The sequence below is a fragment of the Labrus bergylta genome, chromosome 21, assembly GCF_963930695.1.
Source record: "Labrus bergylta chromosome 21, fLabBer1.1, whole genome shotgun sequence".
Classification (NCBI taxonomy): domain Eukaryota; kingdom Metazoa; phylum Chordata; class Actinopteri; order Labriformes; family Labridae; genus Labrus; species Labrus bergylta.
In genome coordinates, this window is record NC_089215.1 from 20,834,264 (window position 1) to 20,855,340 (window position 21,077).

The 21,077-nt window shown below is 42.4% G+C and overlaps 1 protein-coding gene across 2 annotated transcripts in view; it reads right to left on the bottom strand.

The window, feature by feature from the left end:
- The window catches only part of trrap (transformation/transcription domain-associated protein), an 86,032-nt gene that overhangs the window by 30,751 nt on the left and 34,204 nt on the right, over positions 1-21,077 (bottom strand). For both annotated transcript variants that reach the window (XM_029281565.2, XM_029281564.2), the window contains 16 exons: positions 20,040-20,150; positions 18,931-19,077; positions 15,703-15,916; positions 15,389-15,517; positions 14,516-14,665; positions 12,134-12,333; positions 11,606-11,727; positions 9,785-9,998; positions 9,437-9,616; positions 9,031-9,177; positions 8,620-8,739; positions 5,935-6,222; positions 5,468-5,605; positions 5,108-5,220; positions 4,077-4,212; positions 1,290-1,481 (listed from right to left, as the gene is read on the bottom strand). In XM_029281565.2, the coding sequence (XP_029137398.1) occupies positions 1,290-1,481; positions 4,077-4,212; positions 5,108-5,220; positions 5,468-5,605; positions 5,935-6,222; positions 8,620-8,739; positions 9,031-9,177; positions 9,437-9,616; positions 9,785-9,998; positions 11,606-11,727; positions 12,134-12,333; positions 14,516-14,665; positions 15,389-15,517; positions 15,703-15,916; positions 18,931-19,077; positions 20,040-20,150 (2,601 nt within the window). The remainder of the gene's footprint in view (positions 1-1,289; positions 1,482-4,076; positions 4,213-5,107; positions 5,221-5,467; positions 5,606-5,934; positions 6,223-8,619; positions 8,740-9,030; positions 9,178-9,436; positions 9,617-9,784; positions 9,999-11,605; positions 11,728-12,133; positions 12,334-14,515; positions 14,666-15,388; positions 15,518-15,702; positions 15,917-18,930; positions 19,078-20,039; positions 20,151-21,077) is intronic.

The following is a 21,077-nucleotide window of genomic DNA, read 5'->3' on the forward strand; positions in this document are numbered from 1 at the left end:
GCTGCTCTCTTTTACGTTAAGGATGCATCAAAAGCCGTAACAATTTGGCAGTATTCTTTTCATTCCATAAAAATAATTTGGTAGGGGAGAACCATTATGCCCTCTAACCACAGAAAAAGGCCTGTAGTTTGAGAAAATGATAAGCGAGAGCTTCGATCTCATTCTGTGAAAAAAAAAAAAAAAGCAGAAGCCACATCGATCGGCCCAAAAGCTGCTTTGTGAACATGTAATCAATCATTCCATTACAACTACTCATCAATCAATATTAATGCCAGGCCTGGTAATCGATAGTGTGGGTGATAATCCATCGATCGTCAGTCACAGCTGAGAGCTGGGATTTGATGATAACTTGATTCAGATGGTATTTGAGCCCGTGTGTATTTGCAGAGTCTGGGCTGCTCGCTCATTCTCCGAGGCTCATGGAGTCGTGAATATGAGATATAGAGTTCGGAATGGAGATTTACAACAGGCCGCATGGCTGGGCAGAGGAATAAATAGCTTGTTTTCCCTCGGCTAGGGTAAATAATTGGACTGCACATATGCAAGCACACGCACGGCCAAAACACACACACACACAAACACTAACGAAGAACGTAGTCACCCAATTCAAATAGCCATTTTGAAAAGATAAATGTAGCGAATCAGAGCTGTGCAGAAGACTTAACCCCCCCTGCCCTAAAATCAAATCTCCCAAAACAAAATAAATTAGGCAATACAATATTTTTCACAATTATCTGTTAATATCAGCTGATGGCCCATTTCGAACCTTCATTCAGAGCGTCCCATTCATCATGTAAATGTAATTCTGCTGCAGGTATTTAATCAAATGGTATCTGATGGCAGGGAAGTAATTACAGCCATTCTGAACTCACTCTATTCTTTTCTCTCTCTCTTTCTCCCTGTGCCCCCTTATTTTGTTCACTTTCTCCTTTTTCAATTTTCAGTCTACCTTCTTTTCTCCTTCTCCCTTTTCATCTCTGCCCCTGTTCTCTTGTAATCTCTCGTGGTGAAATCAAAGAGGCTCAAAGGTTTTTTTTTAGATTTCTTTTTTATCATCTATCTAAATTTTACAAAATGGAGTGAGAGAAGGAGACAGAGGCCGTTATCAGCGTTACTCTGCGGCACAATGTCTCGGGGCAACTGATGATCTCTCAACATGATTCTCTTCAAGTGCTGGGACAATAAACTCACTTCCCATCGCTACCCTTCCTGGTTTCCTGACTGCCACTTCTGCCTTAAATAGAGGCTTTCAGAAAGAAAGAAAAAAAAAAAGACATTGCAAAACCAACCTGCAGCAGTGGTGTGTGCACGTGGGAGACGATGTGAGGCAGCCTCCTCCACTCGCGGATTGCCAGGCTGGAGGCCATCTCTACCAACCGCTCAATAAAGTTGAGTTGCTGCTCCTCTGGGTGGCAGATAGCCAGGTAGCCGCGGTGCATGTTCACCTTCCAGGCCATCTCCTTAGGGCAGCTCATCTCCACCTGGACAAGCAGACAAAACTTCAATGTGTGCATTGGAACAAATATTAGAAGCAGCAAAAGACTGTGGTGTTTGTTTTCCTAAAGGATTACAGGTAGAAAATGAATAAAACTTAACAAATGAAACATAATTATGGGGCATCGGTGGCACAGTGGTTAGTGTGCGCGCCCCATGTATGGAGGCTATAGTCTTCCAAGCGGGCGGCCTGGGTTCGAGTCCAGCTTGTGGCTCCTTTCCCGCATGTCATTCCCCACTCTCTCTCCCTGATTTCAGACTCTATCCACTGTCCTATCTCTCCAATAAAGGCACAAAAAGCCCAAAAATAAAAATCTTAAATTAAACATAATTATCAAATTTAAAAAAGAAAAAACAATTAAGGGCAGAACCCACTTTCATTACAGAACCAATGTAGTTCAGCACTTTCAGCATCCTTAGCTCAAAAAAGGCCCTCAGCATCAGCTGTGCTCTCAGTTGAAAACAGCTCAGCTGTCACTTGTCACAATCATGGAGGGGCAGGACTTCTGATTTCACCTTTGTCAAATGGTGGAGGACCGAATAATCTGACTTGTCTTTTCGAGGGTAAACTTTCCAGGTGTAGAGCTGCTACTATTTTTATCTGGAGAGCATAAATGTGGTTTACTTTGTTCCTTCCATCACAGTTTTCCTTATCCTTCCATCTTCAATGTCCAGGTAAGTTTTACTGATGTACTAGGGGTCAGCTCAGTTTTGTTCTTTATGTTGGAAAATAATTGCCACTTTGCCCCAGAAGTTGCTGATCACTAATAGGCATGTCAGAATTAAACGTTTTCAATTTTGCAATAATTTACAATTCCTGCATGCAAAACATTTTGATGCTATTTTAGTGTGAGCGGCCTGTTTCTGTTTGGGTGGGGTTGGTTGGTTGGTTGGTTCTGTCTGGCTCTGCGAACAATCGGTAACTATTATTTGCAGCTAAAAGAAGAACACAGATCAAACTGAACTTGGTGACGTATTGATGACGTATTTCCCTTTCATGCCTCTGCTTTGGATCTGAACACATTAGTGTTTACACAACAAAAGATATGTGAATCAAAAAGGAGTCCCTGACACCCCCCCCCCAAAGAAAGTGGTCTGAGTGGTCTGTTGTGAGTGTTAAAAGGGTCTGGTTTGTGTGTGGCATGCTGTTTTTCATGCGTGTGTATTCTGTCCCAATGACGTTAAGAACAGCGCACACTTTTAATTAAATGTAAACATTTGAAGGTAAAGGGCCTTTGATACTTATTTTGCATAATAAAGCACTAAACAAAATGCACGACAATACTGTTTCCATTTCATTTTCTGAAAGGTTTCAGCACGACTTTTGTAGTAATGAGTAATCATCTTGGTGAGTCTGACAAAGAGGCGGAGGAGAGTAAAGGCCCCTGCTATTGATTAAAATGCTGAGTGCATTAACACTAAACAAACAATAGCCCAGGGGGGTCTGCTATGTCAAATCTGTGGGTTTGCCGCTGAGTGTTTCTAAACGAGTGAAAGACGCACAGAATGAGAGAAGACACAGAGGAAAAGTGAATAAGAACCCCTCGGGTGTGTATTTGTGTGAGCTTCCCCCAAAGTGTCGGAGAAAATTACAGTGATCGGTCAAAGCGACCTATCAAGGGTGACACTTGATGAATAACCTGGAGACAGGGCCGCCCTTATCAAGAGCTGGCTTTAATTGAAAGCAGGGACATTTGGACTGCGCCTCTGAAGTGGTGAGCGGGCGGTGGGCAACTGGAAGCCTTGCGCCTTTCCTCCTCCATAAAACAAATCACCCTGCAGCAGATGCCGGGGTAATTATTCACGCACACTGCTGTTGTAAATATTACCCGCTAAAACCCAGAGCTGCAGAGTGAGGGATAAGGAGATGGAAGTGGAAATGGTTGAAGAGAAGGGCGACTGTAACACAAAGACAAAATAAATAAAGGAGAGAGGTTGGGAAAGTAAGAGACAGAAAAAGAGGAATAGTAGGAAGTTGAGGGAGGGAATGAAACACAGAGGAGAGGATATAGCAAAGTTGGAGCTGCCGTCCAGACAATTTAATTAGGTGTCACCTTAGGACAGAGCAGCTCAATGGATCGGTTCCAAGTCTCCTTGAAAGAGCAAAGCCGGAGTATTTGTTATACGTCAGGTGCTATCACACGCTCGCCACCCGTCTTCACTTTGTTTTAGGAAACATGAAGCCAATAAATTAACTGGCCAAATGGCTGAGCAGCATTTCCACAGCTTTACGGACGTCTCTCTCATGGGGCTGTGCAGGGACTAAGACGGTCCCAATATCAGGTTTCTATATTCCACACTGACATGAGGCCTTGGAATAAAATGAAAGAAAGAAAGAAAAAAAGAAAAACAAAGAGTCAAGCCTCTGGTTCACTGGGTTCAAAACCTGGAGGCTCCACTGAGTCTGTGATTGCAAGTGAGAACTTGCGCTCATGGTTGTATTTTCTGTGGAACGGTTATTGGGTTTAGTGCGACCTTTGGGAGGACAGTGAGAGTGAAACCTTGGAGTGTGGATGTGTGTTTTATGCGTGTAGACATTCATAAATGGATACAATCTTACATGGCCACTGCGGACTGCTTACCTGAACCAGAGCCTCCTTCATGGCAGCCCAATTGGACACCCTCCAAGCACACTCGAGCATGAGATAAGGGTTTGAATGGCCTTTGGATTGGCCATATTCGGTCAGCGGTTCCCACTGGTTCAATTCCTTAGAACAGCTGGACATGAGGACCAGAGGGATAAAAAGTTTAGGAAACTCTGAACTGTAAACACGCTTGTAAAGATTTGTAGCATCAAGATTTAAGTGATAAATTGTAACTTTTATTAGACTGACTTGTGGCATGTCACTGTGGGAGGTCTACCGGGCTAAAAATGTACTGTTTAAGGGTGTTCTCGCACTATGCACAAGCAAGATTGTCTCCCCCTCCCCAGTAACCCCATGGGCCTGCACTCACTGCACCAAGTCCAACCGGGCTTCAGCATGGTTAACTCTTCTATACACATCATCACCATAAATGTAGTGCCGCTGGAGAGCACTGGAACAGCAGCTTGTGGACTTATTTTTAGGCGTTTCGGGTCAGATACGGCACTCTAACACTCCTGGATTTTTCAAATATGTGCTTGTGCATGAGCAACCATACCGTGCCGAAGCTCACTCTCTTCCAGCCGTTCCAGGGCTAAAGAAGTTTTGCGTGCTTGAGCACAGTATGGAGCACTCAAACTAGTCAAACATACAGGACTCTGGGAGTCAAACGTGCTTGAGAAAGGGACCTATTGTACAGTGTGAGTGCGCCTTAAAATACCCCTTTTTGGTTTTTCCCATATGCATAGGCCCAGTAAGGCTCCTTAGACTGACACTAGAGTTGAGCATCTCCTTTTAATGTCATGAATGGTATTTCCAAGAAAATCCTGTTGCTGGATTCCCTGCTGTATAATGGGAACTAGCCTGAATGAATCATATCCAGTTTGTTCTATAAATGCTATACAGCAAATATTCATATATGGTGAGACAATAAAAATCGACTAAGGCTGTTGTGATCTTCTGGCTCTCTCGATGTGTCAAACAGACTGCCCTCTGGGACTGCAGCATCTTTGGTGTTCCAGAAATCTTACCGTATCCAGTGGTCCTCCCACAGCTGGTACTCAGGGAAGATGGCTGGGGAGACGTTACTCCTCTCATGCTCTTTTCTTGCCTTCTCCATTGCCTTCTCGTAGCTTTCTTGGGCCTGAACAACACATTTTTGACATTTTGAGTCAAAGCTTTTTGAAGCTAATAAAATGAATCAGAACATGATCTCTGCCTTGCTGCAACATTTAGCCTGTCCTCGTTGATATACTATTAAAAAAATATATTCCACATCTCAAGAGACAAGCATTATGATTAACAGCAACACAAATAACTGCCTCCACGATGATAAAGTTAAATAACACCATTTTGTAAGTAGGATTTCTACGTCTCTCTCTCTCTCTCACCTGTTCAAAGAAGCCATGCTGCTCGTAGGCGATGGCTGTGGCAGTCTCAGGGAACTTGCACCTCTTCTGCCACAGGCCGGCCCACATGTCCTCCTCCTGGAGCAACGAGTAGAGCTCTGCGAGGGAGTCCAAAATCTCCTAGAGAGCAGTAGAAAAACACGAGAATGGAAGAGGAACAAATAAGTAACTGGGGATCGACTTTATTTTAAATAAGCCTTGCTGATGAGATGAAAAAAAGAGGCCACTATGCCAATTTTAAATATGACTTATTCATATCTCTGGATCCTCTACTTTTGAAGAAAGGGATACAAACTTAGCAGTTTCAGAAATATAAAAGGTGTAATATTGCATTTCATCTGTTGATGATTTGTTCTTTTTTCTCTGAGTTTTGGTTTTATGATTTGTCCAGGAGGAAACTCTACAGTATATAATGATTGTCATGAAGAGTTAAAATCAAAACACTTTACCTGCTGGGGTGGTGTGATGCTCTCTTGCTCGTAGAACTCGGTGCTCTGCTTTGGTTTGCTGTGCAGGCTGAGGCCCTTCTCAAAGGCCTGCTGCTCCAGCATTAGAGTTGAACGCAGCCACAGGTTGTGCGTCTTCCCCAGGTACTTGAGCACGCAGGGCCGGATGGGAATAGGAGGCACACACTGGGACATGGCCTCCACAAAGCAGTTAAGGGCGCTGGGCTGGCAGTCCCTCTGGGCCTGGTGGCTGCCGCTGCACAGGAAAGGACTCATTTCTCCTGACAAAGCCTAAAGAGGAGAGCGAGCAAGAGAGAGAGAGCTCATGTAGTGACTATTTTCACTTAAGAAGCAGTGAACTGATACAGCATATTGATAAAGGCATTCTGTTGCATGTATGTGATGCAATAAGACGCCCTTTTCCAGTAAAAGAGCTGCTAAGACACAGGAAGAGAGTAACTGGAAAGGGACAAATCACACAAGTTGTTTGCAGCCTTTATGTGTGCTTTGTAATAAGACCACAGGAAACATAATTGATGTCATTGTAAGATTGGCAATCTACTTTAAAATGATTTTTGTGGATTTTGGAGCCCCCTGTGGACAAAGCAGCACCTCTCATCTCTTTGCTGATCTTCTCCCTAACGTCCCTATGTGTAAGTTCTGTTTTCTGAGAAAAAATCTGAGATTTTTCTGAGAAAAATGTAAACAAAGTCTGTTCTTGCAGAATGCTCTGTTTAACTTTGTCTAACGCCTTAGTGGTTACAGGCATCAAAAATAGCTATAAGAAATGATCAATCTTGTTGCTTTTGTAGCTCGTATGGAAGCATCAATATCAATTTCAGTCTGTTTCATAACCAGCGAAAAACTTCCCACAGGAGCTTTAATAATGAAAGTCATTAAAATCATTTATCTCAATCATATTCACACATTTTGAATAAAACCAAAAGTATTTAGTACTTTATCTTTATTTGCTTGTTTTAACTGGACTTTGGCACTTTCTGCAATCACAGCCTCTTTGAAAACCAACAGAAAAGTGTGACAGCGGGGTTAATGCTCTGATAATCATGACTGACACACACTCAGAAATAAATGATGCAGTGGTAATGAATATAATTTTCGCTGCCCGTTGACAGCATGGAATAATTAAGTGCCTTGATGGTGACTTAAATGAGGTTGGTGGTGGAGAAGGCCAATAATGTGAATGGAAGTTAATTCCTTCCTAAGAAGAATATATTTTCTGTCATTCCCATGTCATAATCAGGCCTCGGCTAGAAAGCCTGCGCAGTAGTAATCGCTCAGTTTTGAACAGAAATTGATACGCTGTAATATTGGGATGAAATGCTGACAGGGAAGCAGACATCAGAGTAAGCACTTGTGACATCTCAGTGACTTCAAGCCTTTTATGAGAACGTGATTATTTTGAAGCCATCTTTCGATCGACTTTATCTTTAAGAGTTCAATCACTCCAAATCAAAGCCTTTCAACAAGTCTCATATACTCCCTATGCATCGGCTTCATTAAACTCATTACAGCTTTCTGCACTCAGTCTTCTCCTTTCCATATTTAGCATAAATAAATCTGTCCTCATTTGGTAGAAATTGCATATTTTGGGACATGAACGAGGTGGCCAAGGTCAGAGTCGCTGTCTGTTTGCGAGCGTCACTGATGGGATACAGAAATAGATACAGGGAGTAGACGAGAATGTGTGTGTGTTTCCACACAGTGAGAACAAAAAAGGCAGATGTGCAAGTCAAAAATACTGGAGCTGGGGAGTAGAAATAAATGTTTATCTCTGAATATTACTGATATTATCATATTTAGGACACTGACAGGAACTTCCTAACAAGTGTCGCAAGTTTTTTTTAAAGCACTGATCATTATGTTAGATTTTATTCACTTAAAGTTGATGCTTTGGTTAAGGGCACATTTTTGGTGCAAAGCTGTTTGTAAATGCGTAAATAGTTCTACCAACGTGTACACAGACTCCATGCATAGATCCTCAAATGTTTCACCACCAGCCTGGTGTGCATCGCTAGGTATCCCAGCATGCTTTGAACAGGCTTTCAACTACTTGCAAGACACAATGAATCAGAATTTACTCGTGCCTCAGTTCTCAGTGGGTCCATATTACCTTTATCCCTCATAGTGTCATTATCATGAATTTTAAGAAATCTGTGATTTACTATTTAGCGAGCTATGGTAAAGCCTGTGAGCCTAAGCTCAGGGCAAACAAACCCTCACCACACCTTTGTGCAGAAGTCACATGTATAGAGACAGCCATTTGAAAAGCATTGTGTGTGACTATTCAGCTCTGAAAAAAATTGCTTTTCAGCTGTGAAGAACTATGTATGCATTCCCAAATTGGCCTTAATATTTGCAGATCTATGTCTACACACATGTAGAGCTATTCAACCATTAACCAACTTTTTTGACTTTATAATATTTCCATACTTTTAACTGATACATCTTCAGTAAAATTACCAAAAATTAAGCATTTCTCTTCACTTATTGATCATTTACAATCTTTACAAGTTTGATGTCTTGGTTATACATTTAACCTCAACCATCTGCACCTCTATGTTGTACTCGCAGCGACACTTAAACACACTTTATGTAAAGGGGAAGTTATGTAACTAGTGCATCTTTGCTCTCGTTGTATCTACATAGAGGTCTCCGAGTTCTACTCACGTGCTGCTGCCTGTCAGAGAGGATCTTCCAGAGACGAGGGAAGAGCTGGACCCAGGTCCTCTCGGCCAGCGGAGTGGAGATGTGACAGAGCTGGACCAGAGCGTTCAGGAGGGCCCCGGTCTAACACAAAGCAAAGCACAATGTCAGCTGCTGACTCGACGAGGCAACTGCTTCTTAATCCCTGTCTTCAGGGCTCAAGACTACTGCTGATGCACTATCATACTGGGTGGTTAATTGTTTCCCACTAATATCCTGGGTCAGAATCGCTTCCTGATGTTACAGCTGGAATAAAAAAATCAGCAGGACTTTTGATCATAAAAAAACTTCTACACTAAAAGTCTAAAAAACTCAAACACTACATTTCTATTACTTCCACTTTGCAGACTAACTTTAAGGAGTTCTCAAACCTACCTTGACCTCCCGTAGTGAGTCAAGAAACTTGTCATGGCGGTTTGTGAGCATGTGCAGCTGGTTGCCCGCATCTCTCTCAGACTGCTCTTTACTCTTGGGGATGGCAGTCTGGTCTCCTGGTGCCAACTCTATGTCTATCTCCACATCCTGCAGGAAGAACATGAAGGAAGAGAAGAAACAACCGTCTTTAAAGAGAGCTTTGACATTTAGTCTCACTGTTGGAGATAAATCATTTTTGGCATCAGACGTTAAAGGTTTCTAAGTAACAGGGGAGAGTTGGAAAAAAAAACAAGGCTTTAATCTTAGCACCAAAGTTTGTCGCTCATGCCTAATGTGATAATGTGCTCAATTATGTGAGAGTGCATGTCTCTTGATGCGTCGAGATGTGTGTGTGCGCGTGTCCCACCTCCTCCTTGGTCTCACTGTTCTCCCTCTCACGCGGCTCCTGCTTGACATGCGTCGCCATGGCGAAGGCGGCGCGGTCATGGCTGTCAGCTAGGTTGATGACGTTGGTGATAGACGGCAGCATGGATCCTTGGCAGCTGGTGCCGATGATGGTGTTTCGTTCACACACTGCCAGCAGCAGCTAAGACAAACAAACACACACACACAAAAGATCAGTGACAGTAAACGACATGACGAGTGACGGGCATGACAAGAAGCTCACTGAGACAGAAAGAAGACGTGTCTTATGAGTCAACAATATTCTTTTTTACTGCTGTCTAAAAGGGTATAAAGGCTCTGTCTTGTTTACCTCAATGCACTGTTTGATCCAGAAGTGGCTGCCCATGGCTTCCCAGTTCTGAGAGCAGCAGATGTAGAGCAGCCTCTCATAAACACGTCGCTTCATTGAGGCGTCGAACACCTCAAAGAACTTAGCTCTGATCAGCGGCTGGCTGCACCGAAGCCCTGAGAGGAAGGCCGGCTCCAACTTGGATGTGATGTCACTTCCTGAAAGGCTCTCATCCCTGAATAATGTGATGGACAAAACATGCATTTGTATTTGACAAACTGGCTCCCCTTTAGTTTAGCTCAATGATTTATGAAGGGTATTGTTGATGATACTTGGAACATCTGTTATCAGAGATGTGATTGGGAGCCGATAAAAAAAAAAGGCTGATGTCTATTGATAACATTATAACACATCAATTACGTTCATTATCTGGAAATAATAAAGCTTGTTTTCTCTTGATAACGGGATCATTTTCAGTTGATCTGGAAATCAACAGGCTAATCATTGCTTCATACCAGACCCCGACATGTCATACTGTCATTGCCAACACGACTAAGGTAAATTAAGCAGAGATAATTTAGTAAAGATGCACTTAGAGCCTCCATAGTTATTATTGTTTAAACAAGGAATCAGACTGTTTTCATTTTAAAGCTCAGACATGCTTCATTCCTGTCTTTACTTTCTTAAATTCAAAATGTTAGATCATTAATAATCTTAAGAATACTGTCAGATATTTTTTTTTCTCTCCACAGCTCCATTTGTTCTTATTTTGCACATTTGCATGCTACTAATATGCAGAACACAAATGATGACTCGGGGGGGGTTATTTACAAATATGGCAAGCAGGTGAGATACTAAATGTATCACAACACAAAAAGTGACGTTAAACAGCTGCATCACAGAACACTGAAGATCACTGAAGTGTGAGGAGACGGCAGTTAATGCTGAATGTTAGGTGAAATTAAGCGTTTTTCATGTGGAGACGGTGAAGCATTAGACACTTCAATAACAATAATCCTCATTTCTACATCATCCTTCTGCAGTGAACAAGCAGCGTGGGTTATATTTCACACAACAGAAGGTGAGAGGGAAGGTGGGATAAAAGCGACAATGCGGCCAAGGCCTCCACAGCTGCACATTGTTCCCTATTTGTGCTCTTCTCCTAATCACACATTGTTCAAGCACAGCTGCTTTATCATTTCATTCTCATTACGCGCTGTCCATCACGGCTCTAATGCTCGTTTTTAAATCTTTTGGCATGAGGAGCAGATGGGCTGGAGGGATGCGGGCTACATTTGGCTGATTAAATGTGTATGTGTGGGAGACAGGAAGACAAAAGAGAGCTGTGGTTTGATGGATAGTGGGCAGTGAGACAGTCTTTCCCCTCTGGTCCTCACCTGCTGTGTGTCCTGTCAAGAGTCCTGACACCACTGTAGGCCTGTGAAAAATCCTGCTGCTTTATCACAACCTGCTAGTTATCTGACCCCTTCTGCAAAATCCCACACAATCCTTCCTTTTTCCTATCTGAAGTTCTCTAATTTTTTTATCAATGAGCACTCTGTTTCCATGTACAAACAGATTATTGAAATGTAAATGGAACTACCATGATCACGTTTCTCTTCTTCCCTCAATTAAATAAAAAAAAAAGGAAAGGTATACCCGGTAGTTCTCCTTCCTCATCTCCAATTTTCCATCATTCCTTCTCACAACTTCCTGCGACTTTCCCCGACTAACCCCCCCCCACCCCCTCCGACCTTCATCCCTCCCGTTAAGATGGATGCAAGGGCAGCAAGGCAGGCGGTGGCACGGCCATTTGGCCATGTGATGAATGGCAGTAATTACCTGTAGACGTAATTAACGAGGTCCAAGAACTGGGCGTTTAACTCAAGTTCATCTGGAAAGCGCTTCTCAATGTAGGTCATCATCTTCACCAGCAAGATGGACTTCTCGCGGATGTTGGGCATCTGGACAGAGGAGGGAATAGAGGGGTTCGGGATAGAAAGGAGAGACATATTAGGAAGTTTAAAGAGAGGAAAGGAATTTGGGAGAAAATAAAATACATGTACAACTCAAATGTATTTTCTCTTATTACATCTCTCTGCTTTTTCTTATTCTACAGCTTTAAAGATTATAAAGACACCTTTGTGGGTGGTATGATAATGTTTGACTTTCTGAAAAGAGGAAATGCGCTTTGCTTGTCGTTTGCCCAAAGTTTTAACAAAATTGTAAAATGTACATTGCTGATTCAGTTTTCTAATTCACACCAAATAAATAATGCAGTGATCTGCTGAATCACACATTTCCGTGTGTGTTGATTATATTTGTAAAGAGTGAAACTTTCTGAACGCTCTCCCCGAGCCTCCTTCTTACCTGATTGGCAGCCATGGGAGAGTTGTTCTTCACCCACTCCTCCACGATTTTGACGACGGCGCGGAGGATTTTGGGGTCAGGCGACTTCTCGATCAGAGAGGTGAGGATGACCTGGATGAAGTTCTTCCTCATCTCCATGCTCATGACGGACAGTCGTGTCTTCACCAGGTCGAGACTCAGCATAACCAGCTCACTGGTCACTAGGAGAACAGAGAATTAAAATGTCAGAGGAAGGAGGGGGAGGAGTCAAATATTTGCAATGTTTGGATAAATGGCGATTGGAATTTTTGGATGAAAATTGTGTAAAAACATCATCTGAGCTTTGTTATACATATGGTTAAATGAGCTTTACTTCCCAGTTTACATTAAAAATCATATAGGATTCTTTGCCTGTGTTTTTGCCATCTAAAAATCAAGTTGGCCTGCAAAATCATCAATTCAGCATCTGCTAGTCGAGTGATTCATGGAGGTGGTCGTAGGTTTTCTTCTACACATTTTCAATACATAAGAGTTGAACGACTTCAGTAAAGCTTTGGAGATAAGTGAGACATAAAACATCTATAGGAAAAAGGGCCTTGTTGGTGAGGAAGCCTTTTGCTTTCAGTGACAATAACTGTGCCTACTGGACAGTAAATGTCTGTGTTTCCCGATATAGTCATTAGGGACCCATTTAAAGCACTGATAGCATCTTATAGCCATTACCTCCCATCTGAGAAGCAGCAGCAGGAATTATGTACTGTCTTTACTTCTACAGAGCTGCTGAATCCAAGCTCAGAGAACAAAGTTAACAAGGAACCTTACAGTCGCAAAACGCTTGAACTCGTGAACCTCTTCCCTTAACCTTTGCTGGCTGATTGAAATGGGATTATCAAATCATTTGTCATGAAACCGAGAGTGCTGTTTCAAACGAAGCGAAACAGCACAAGGTGACCATCTGTTTGGGTTATCCAGAGAGAGAGACTCAGATAATACAGGAGAAAACATGAGCTGAGGAACACTCCCTGAGAAACAGACTATCTGTGCGGAGGATCTCCCCCTAACGGCAACGGCTTCTAAGGACATAGCCGAGGCCATTGATAGAGAAGTCCTGATACGGTCTTTGTGTGGAGCCAGGTACTGCTGAGACACACAGGATATCCGAGCTCTGAAGGAGTCTGTGGAAGGTCGCCATGCGAGTGTGTTTGATAAAAAGTGATCTCACAGACAGACACAGCATTGTAAGGATCAGGGTTTTTGGGGAAAGTACACACACCAGTCCTCCTGATAATGTGAGTCAGCTGTAACGACAGCCCAACAGCAGAAAAGAGTTCAACTGAAATGAAAGTTAAAGTCGGACGGGAAATCTGAGCTCTAATGGTGACTCAGGTGCTGTGAACTCCAAAGTGGGTTTAATGATCCAGCAACATAGGGAGAGCTACTGGGAGAAAAGAAAAGCTAGACAGGCCTGACTGAGGAACAACTAAAAAACACTTTGAAATGGGCTTACATCAACAGCACTATTTGTTGATATCCATCTTTGTGAACCCTTCATTTTGTGAAAAAAAGAAGTAATTACTGTAAATTCATTTTAATCCTCATTTTAAGCCAGATCCCGTAACCCTCCCACTGTTTCACTGTGCCTGAAGGAGACCGTGTTCTTTCTCAAACTTTTTTTTTTTTTTTTTTTTTAAATCGGTTCCCCCTTTTTATTCTGCTCTTAATTCTGCTCTGTTGACACATTTATATGCACTCAGAGACTAGTATCCACTCATTTCTATTAATCAGACGGGCTAGGTTGGTAGTAGTTATGGGTTTGGGGTCGAGTGAATATGGTTGTGTGTCACTAGGGACCTGTATGTGAATATATATCTGCTTGTATATGGAGGTGTAATTATTCCCTTTGCGTGAAGGTGTATTGGTCAAGCACTTATAATGGTGTGCTCTTTTTTTCTTCATCGTTTCACCCAAATGCGCACACGTTTGCAGGTCTTTTTTGTCATCGAACACTATTTATAATAAACTCAAGTTGCGGTTGCACACTGAAACAAACAGCTCAGTCACATGAGTCTACTGGTCTATGGTTTTACTATGTATTCCAGGGGAAATGGGTTGGCATCCTCCACTACCAGAATAACAGTAGAACAACCTCTCCATAGGGTCTACAGTTTTTTGAACCCTTCATGGGTGTGTGCAATCTTTTTTAATTCATCCTATGTTTTCATAAAATATACAAAATTGTGGTACTGAACGATTATCACACTGTTTTTCTTCAGCAGTCTTTGTTTCTATGTTATAGACATCATGTATTTTGTGATTTGTACAAACGGTGGTTTTGTATGGATGCTTCTTTTATGGCTCAGACTGGTTTTCTCATGTACTGTACACTACATTTTATGAGGTTACCTGTGCTGGTTTCCGTCACCCCTGGGTTGGCCTGCTGCGGGCTCAGGTGTTCCCGCACCATCTTTTGCAGCGAGCGCATGAACACTGAGATGAGGCGGTCGATGTAGCTGGCGTTGTAACTGCAGGCTGACTTCAGGATCATCAGTGTTCCTGGAAGACCAACGAAGGGGAAAGTTGAAGGATGAGGCGGTGAAAGAAAGGGTATCTGAAAGGAGGCTGTGGCTCTTTGGGTGGGGTCACTCACTCACTCACTCACTCACTCACTCACTCACTCACTCACTGTTAGTGCTCACAGGAAATGAGGCAAATGTTAAAAATCCATCTGCCGTCAGTGTTACCTCTCTTTGCAATAGCAGGCAACAGCAAGAGCTGTCATTTATGAAAAACATATCAGACAGCGCTTCCTGTAGATAGTACTTTGATAGCCCTTTATTTGAAAAGCTGCTGTATATTTCAAAAGGAGGGAGAGAAATCAAACATCAGTCTCCTTGAAATAATGTGCACCCTTTTTTTCCATGAATGCGCTCTGACATCTGGCAGGATAACAGTAATGGTCACACAGGGAGGGCGGGCCCAAAAGCAGCATTCTTCCCCGAGACAACCTTTCCCAAACCGCTGGACTGTGGCCTCAGTTTAAACACAGCAGATGTTAGCCCGAGCAGCAGGGCCCGTCGGCTTGCATTTTAACGACCCACTCACTGGTATAATTGCTAAGAGGGAGTGAGTTAGCTTGGTTTTGTCGGGAAATGAGTGAAGGTGTGAAAAAAAAAAAAATGTATATGGGTTTATGACCAATAAAGGGAGGGTAACAGAGCACAGGAGAGCAGACAGGGATACATGAGAGGAAGAAACAGGGAGCGATGAAGGTCTTACCAAAGAGCTGTGTGGGATTAGTGTTGCTGGTTGCTTTTTCGTAGTTTGTGAGTCCTTCATAGATGACCTTGCCCACAGCAGCATAGAGACACTCCAGCTCCTCGTACTTAGATGCCACAGTTGATGTACCTATAGGATGAGAGAGCAGTGTTTGAAGAATACTAGCTGAGAATCTAAATCAATGCCTTTTGACTGAAAAATAGCCAATTTTTCATCAAAAAAATAAATAATCACAAACATTTTGGTAAATGAAAAATGATGAAAAAAGGGGAACAGACAAGAGTTTTTTAGCCGATCTGACTAAGACAACTTACTGGGCTCAGTGGGGAAGATGCTCATGAGACGGGAAAGCAGGGAGTGGACGGCCCGCAGCACTTTGGTGTTGCCGCAGGTCATGCATGCAGCGATGCCCCGCTGGAGGGGCTTAAAGTGCGCCAGGATGGCGGGGGACTGCAGCACTTGTAGAAGGAAGCAGAGAATCTCCAGCCCCGTGCAGATGTTGGAGATGTTCGCCTGAGCTGGCTGCTCCTACAAAGATAAACAATGACAACAAAAGGTGAACTGAGAAATTAACTAAATTTATCACAGGAATTATTAACCTCAGGTGCAATAAGAGATGTAGAAAGTAGAGACAAGAAAACATGTTTATAATTTCATTTCATTGTACAGTGTTCCCCTTTGTTATTGTTTGTATTATATCTTTGTTTTAATACAGTGTATAGCTTCTGTACAGTATTTTAATTTACTTAGCTGTTACTATAACTTATTTATTTATTTTATTTAGTACTTTTCTACTCTTTTTTTCTTATAATGCTATTCTATTTTATACATCATTTTAACTTTTTTGTAGAAGCTGACTCAGGGAGAAACACACAAGAATTCCAATGTACCTGTACTGTCCTGTACCTGTGCAGGTGGAAATAAACATCTATTCTATTCTATTAGCACCATTATTAGTTTCTTAATAGCTGTAATATCTTCTCAGAAAACTAGCAGGCTTTTCTTTCTTGCTCTAAGCATTACTCCTCAAAACTAAGCGAGACAACTGCAGAACAAAATTCCTTAGCAGATGCATTAATCATTTAACTTTTTATTCCATACGAACTCTAGACAACTGAGAGATCAATATTCCACACACAGAGGTATTTCTCGCACAAAATGAACCGGGCCGATGTGATTGCTACTAAACTAAAGATCAATGGCCAACATCGGCTCCCTAATTTTGTCTAAATTGCAATCAAGGTTTACAAGATGGCAAGGCCAAGAGGATAATCTGGGACAGATCCATGGCACTAATCTCAGTTAATGAACAAGGTGACTCCTGCGATAAGGCTTCTGGTAGATATTAGGGGGGTATTGATTTGGCACTGTATTAACAGAATGGGATCTTGTATCTGGTCCCATGTAGATAGTGGTGTTTACGTGTATGTGGATGATTGTTGCCCGCTTCCCCTGCCCTCTCATGCCACTCCCTCTGACTCTTAATCACTGCCATGCTACTACAACGAGATGATGAAATGTAATCCGATTTAGAGCATTGTTCCTTAGTCTGAGGAAGATGGCTGGGCAGGTAGAGCATGCTCCCGAGGGGGCGAGGGCCCCGTGTATGTGCATCTGCATAAGACCCACATAAAGCCTTGTTTATCACTCTATTCCCACAGGATCTGGACAGGCTGATTGGTTGTGTGTGTGTGTGTGTGTGTGTGTGTGTGTGTGTGTGTGTGTGTGTGTGTGTCTGGTGTAGGCAAGAGAGGCAAAGGCACGGCTCATGCAGCAATCCCCAAAAGAGAGAAAGGGAAGTACGTGACAATCGCGGGCAAACGGTGATAACCTTGTCTGAACCGTCGCGCCGAATCAGACCAGAGAGAGATGATGAGAGAAGGAGAGGAACAACAGATTAAAAGAGAGACACAGAAGAAAGAATGCGATAAGAGCCTGAAAAGAAAAGTTAGAGATGAGAGGAGGAAACGGTGGCAAGAGACACAGAGGGAAAAGGCGAGGAGAGATTCAGAGAGGCACAGTGGGGCGATACAGAAGGAAAGGATGAAGAAGAGTGTGTGTGCGTGTGTGCGTGTGTGCGTGTGTGCGTGTGCGCGCGTGTGTGTGTGTGTGTGTGTGTTTGTGGGGAGGGAGGGGGGGGGCAGGCCAACCCGGATAGTCTCCTGTTATCTCCCATTGTCATTATTTTGTCATTATGGTAGTCTGCGCCTCACTTCATGTATAACTGATAAGGGACAAAGGACTCAGTTAGAGCAAACACATAGGACAGACTTGGACAGCATGGACAGGAAACTTCTGCAGTCTGTTGGAAGGCAAACTCCAAAGATACATTATTTATCCTTACGGTTTTTTTCATTTTATTTAAAGTTGTTTGCCCAAAATACTGTTCATGATATAAACGTCAGCAGAACTTTCTGGGATGAGAATCTACAAAATCCTCATGCAAACAAAAATTGTTTTAATATTTCTAGTTTGCATCTACGTTTGGAAAAGATTAGCCAGAGTGTGTTTGGAAGTTAAAACTACAGTAGGCAACATTACCCAATTAGAATTGTAGTTAAAATAGATGAATTTTGGGGGGGCGCTGTATGTCCCAGCGGTAGTGTTACACACCACATATGATGTATGGAGGCTATAATCCTCATAGAAAAAGACATTAAAACAATACAACTATGGACATGATCGAGTCATTTCAGTAACATCCAAAGGGATCCAGAATCATTATGTTTTATAATATCGGCTATTAAATGTTGCTCCCATTCTTCTTAAACTTCCCCCCCTGACAATTTTCACAAATCTTTGCTAACAAGGTTGTGGATGAACAGGAGCAGCAGAGAGAGACACTTCAGATAATGCAGAGTCAAGACTAAAATGTGTCTTTCTTTGCTTGCAGTATTGCTCTGAAAATGCTTCATAATTTTAATTTTCCAGAATCCTCATCCACATGGGCTGGGGTTGTTTCAATCGGACTACAAACCAGTCAGGGTAAGCTTGCATATTACTAGCTAATCACAGCGTCTCTGTAAAAAAACTAGCATCATCTGTCTTCTAAGTGAATTGTGTCTCCCACTCTGTCTCAATCGCTCTCTCTCTCTCCCCGCCCCGTTGGTGCTGACAAACACAATGGCTGTGCAGCACACACAAGTCGGTATTTCTTTGGGAAGTATATTGATCACCTGTCAGTGTTTCTGTCCTCTGAGTCCAACATAACCCCCTGACCGGAACAGTTTGCAGTGACAGCGGTTGTGCTTGCATGTTTTGTGACTCATATAGTGGGCGGGGCTTAGCAGAGTGATACAAAGTAACTGAGGAGACAGGACATTGAAATGTTCATGTTACTTACTGCCACTTTTATAGTTATAAATGTAAAATCCAAGCAGTTATGTTTGTGATTGACAAAGTGGTTTCTGGGAATTGCAAAAGAAGACACAAAGTATGGATGGCCACTTTAACATGAAAAATGCCACTTAACAAGCTTAAGCGGAGCTACATTAAGCATGAAGGCATGTTTGAAGTCATTCTGAAAGCTGATGAAATCTTACCACTGTCATAAGCAGCTTGTCAAACCACTGGAGCTTGAGCTCAGCGCGAGGCCACATCTCAGGCCTGAGGGCGGACTTCATCAGACTAACACAGCGACGGGACAGCAGCTCGCCTGGAGACCCCGCCACGTTGGTGCTGTCATTCACCTGCAAAAAAAAGAAAAGGAGAAATGTTGGTATTATTGACATTATACCATAGACCAGGGGTCCCCGAAATATTAAAAATTGAACGTTGCCCAAAGCTGCACGCACCAATAGGCCTATCCAAACACTGGCATAAGAACAGCACTAAAGAATACAGCAGATCCTTAAAATAATTACACAAAATAAAACAAAGAGCACAACTGATACCTACATTGTTACAGTCAAATGTTTGACGTTCATTTCAGCACAAATCTCACTAATGGACTTTTTCACAACAATGGGTAAAATATGCTATTGCAAGAAATTTCAAATTTGTTTTTGGAAGGCATCTCGAAACCCCCTCCAAGTGTCTTACGACCCCCACTTTGGGAACCACTGCTATAGGCAATAGAGCTTCTTGAAAAAGGACTTTCACCATGTTTCATTTTGGGTGTGGTGTCCTTGTGGTTAATAGTAACCCCACTGAGGCCAGCTAATTGATTCACTGATTTCTACAGGGATCAATTAAATGTAACAATACAGTGTAATCAGGAGGAACACAAAGAAAGGACCATGTTTTCTAGTCTCTTCTGTGAGCAGCTAGTGATCCGAGAAGGTGAAATTCAACAGAGATGGTTGGATGAACAGTGAGAATGGAGGCCGGCATGAAAAAGAAGGAACGGAGAGTCAAGGTGAGGGGATATCTCGACAGTCTATTTCAGGCCCGTAATCAAGGTCATCCCTGCCACCAGAGCGAGGGACAGCTGTGTTAGGAGGACACACATAAAAGGACTGAGTGAGTGTGTGTTAGTGGTTGTGTTCAGGACAGCCACCAGGCGTGTCCTACCTTCACCTCTGAAGGGGGTTAAGGATACGTGCGTGCTACCTGGCAGGCACTGTGGATGGCAGAACTGTACTCAGTGTGTCTGAGTGTTAGTGAGAGATGGAGTGCTGTGTTTGGGTGGAACTTGCAGTGGAGGTGTTACCTGGCATGCAATCCTGATGAGGAAGTTGACCACTGTGTCCGTATGTTGTTTCTCCACCGGCTTGGTGAGCATGGTCTCTGTTCCTGGCATGGACTGGCTACGTCCGAACACCTAAAAACACAAAAAAACATCAATAAACCATTTTTAAATAAATCAGATTGTTTCTGTTTGAATACAGAGAAGAGAGAGATCCTACTAACAACCAGGGTTTTTTTCACATCTCGTAGCAAAAACTTTAAAATCTTCATAACTCTGTGACAGCTTTGCAAACTCTGCAAAGACTCCGTCGTTTGGAGAGAAAGTTAAAAAGAAAACAGACTGCACCTATTATTTACTGATAAAAAATAATGACAACGTTATGAACAATAACAGTATCTTGGCTCAAGCACAAACATATACTACGTCTGCATTTTTCTGCTGTCATCAGGTAGAAGAGGATGAAAATAAGATGGTCATGAATACTTAAACTAAAGCTGTGGGACTTTCTGTAAGCACTAGCACTTTTGTTGTTTAAGTAGAAGAATCATTTTCAACACATTAGAGAAACTAAACAATGTAAAAATGCACAGTGTGTTTTCATTCACAGAATGCTGCAGAGAAAGACACCTACAATTCTTTACCTTCAAATAAAGGTGCATTTTGGTACAGGAAATTGTATTACAAAAACTTTGGACTCGTGTGTACTGACTACTGAGGTGGTTACTCTACTGATGTTCTTTGAATTTTAATGTATACGTGAATAAAGACTGTATTTTGATTAGGGCCTGACTGATATGAGATTTTTTGGGCCGATATCCTTATTGGTGAAAGAAAAAAATCTGATACTGATATATCGGACGATATCTTTCTTAGATCTATCTGTACAGATACATAGATTTAGATACACACATTTGCTACGTTTACCGCTCAAATGCAGTTATCAAACACTTGTGGAAAAGATTTAGAATGAAGACAAGATGGCCACCCAACTGGAAAGTAACTGTTCATGTAAGTGCATCAACGCTTCACACTCAGGAGGGTGATGATGCTTGTTGTAAT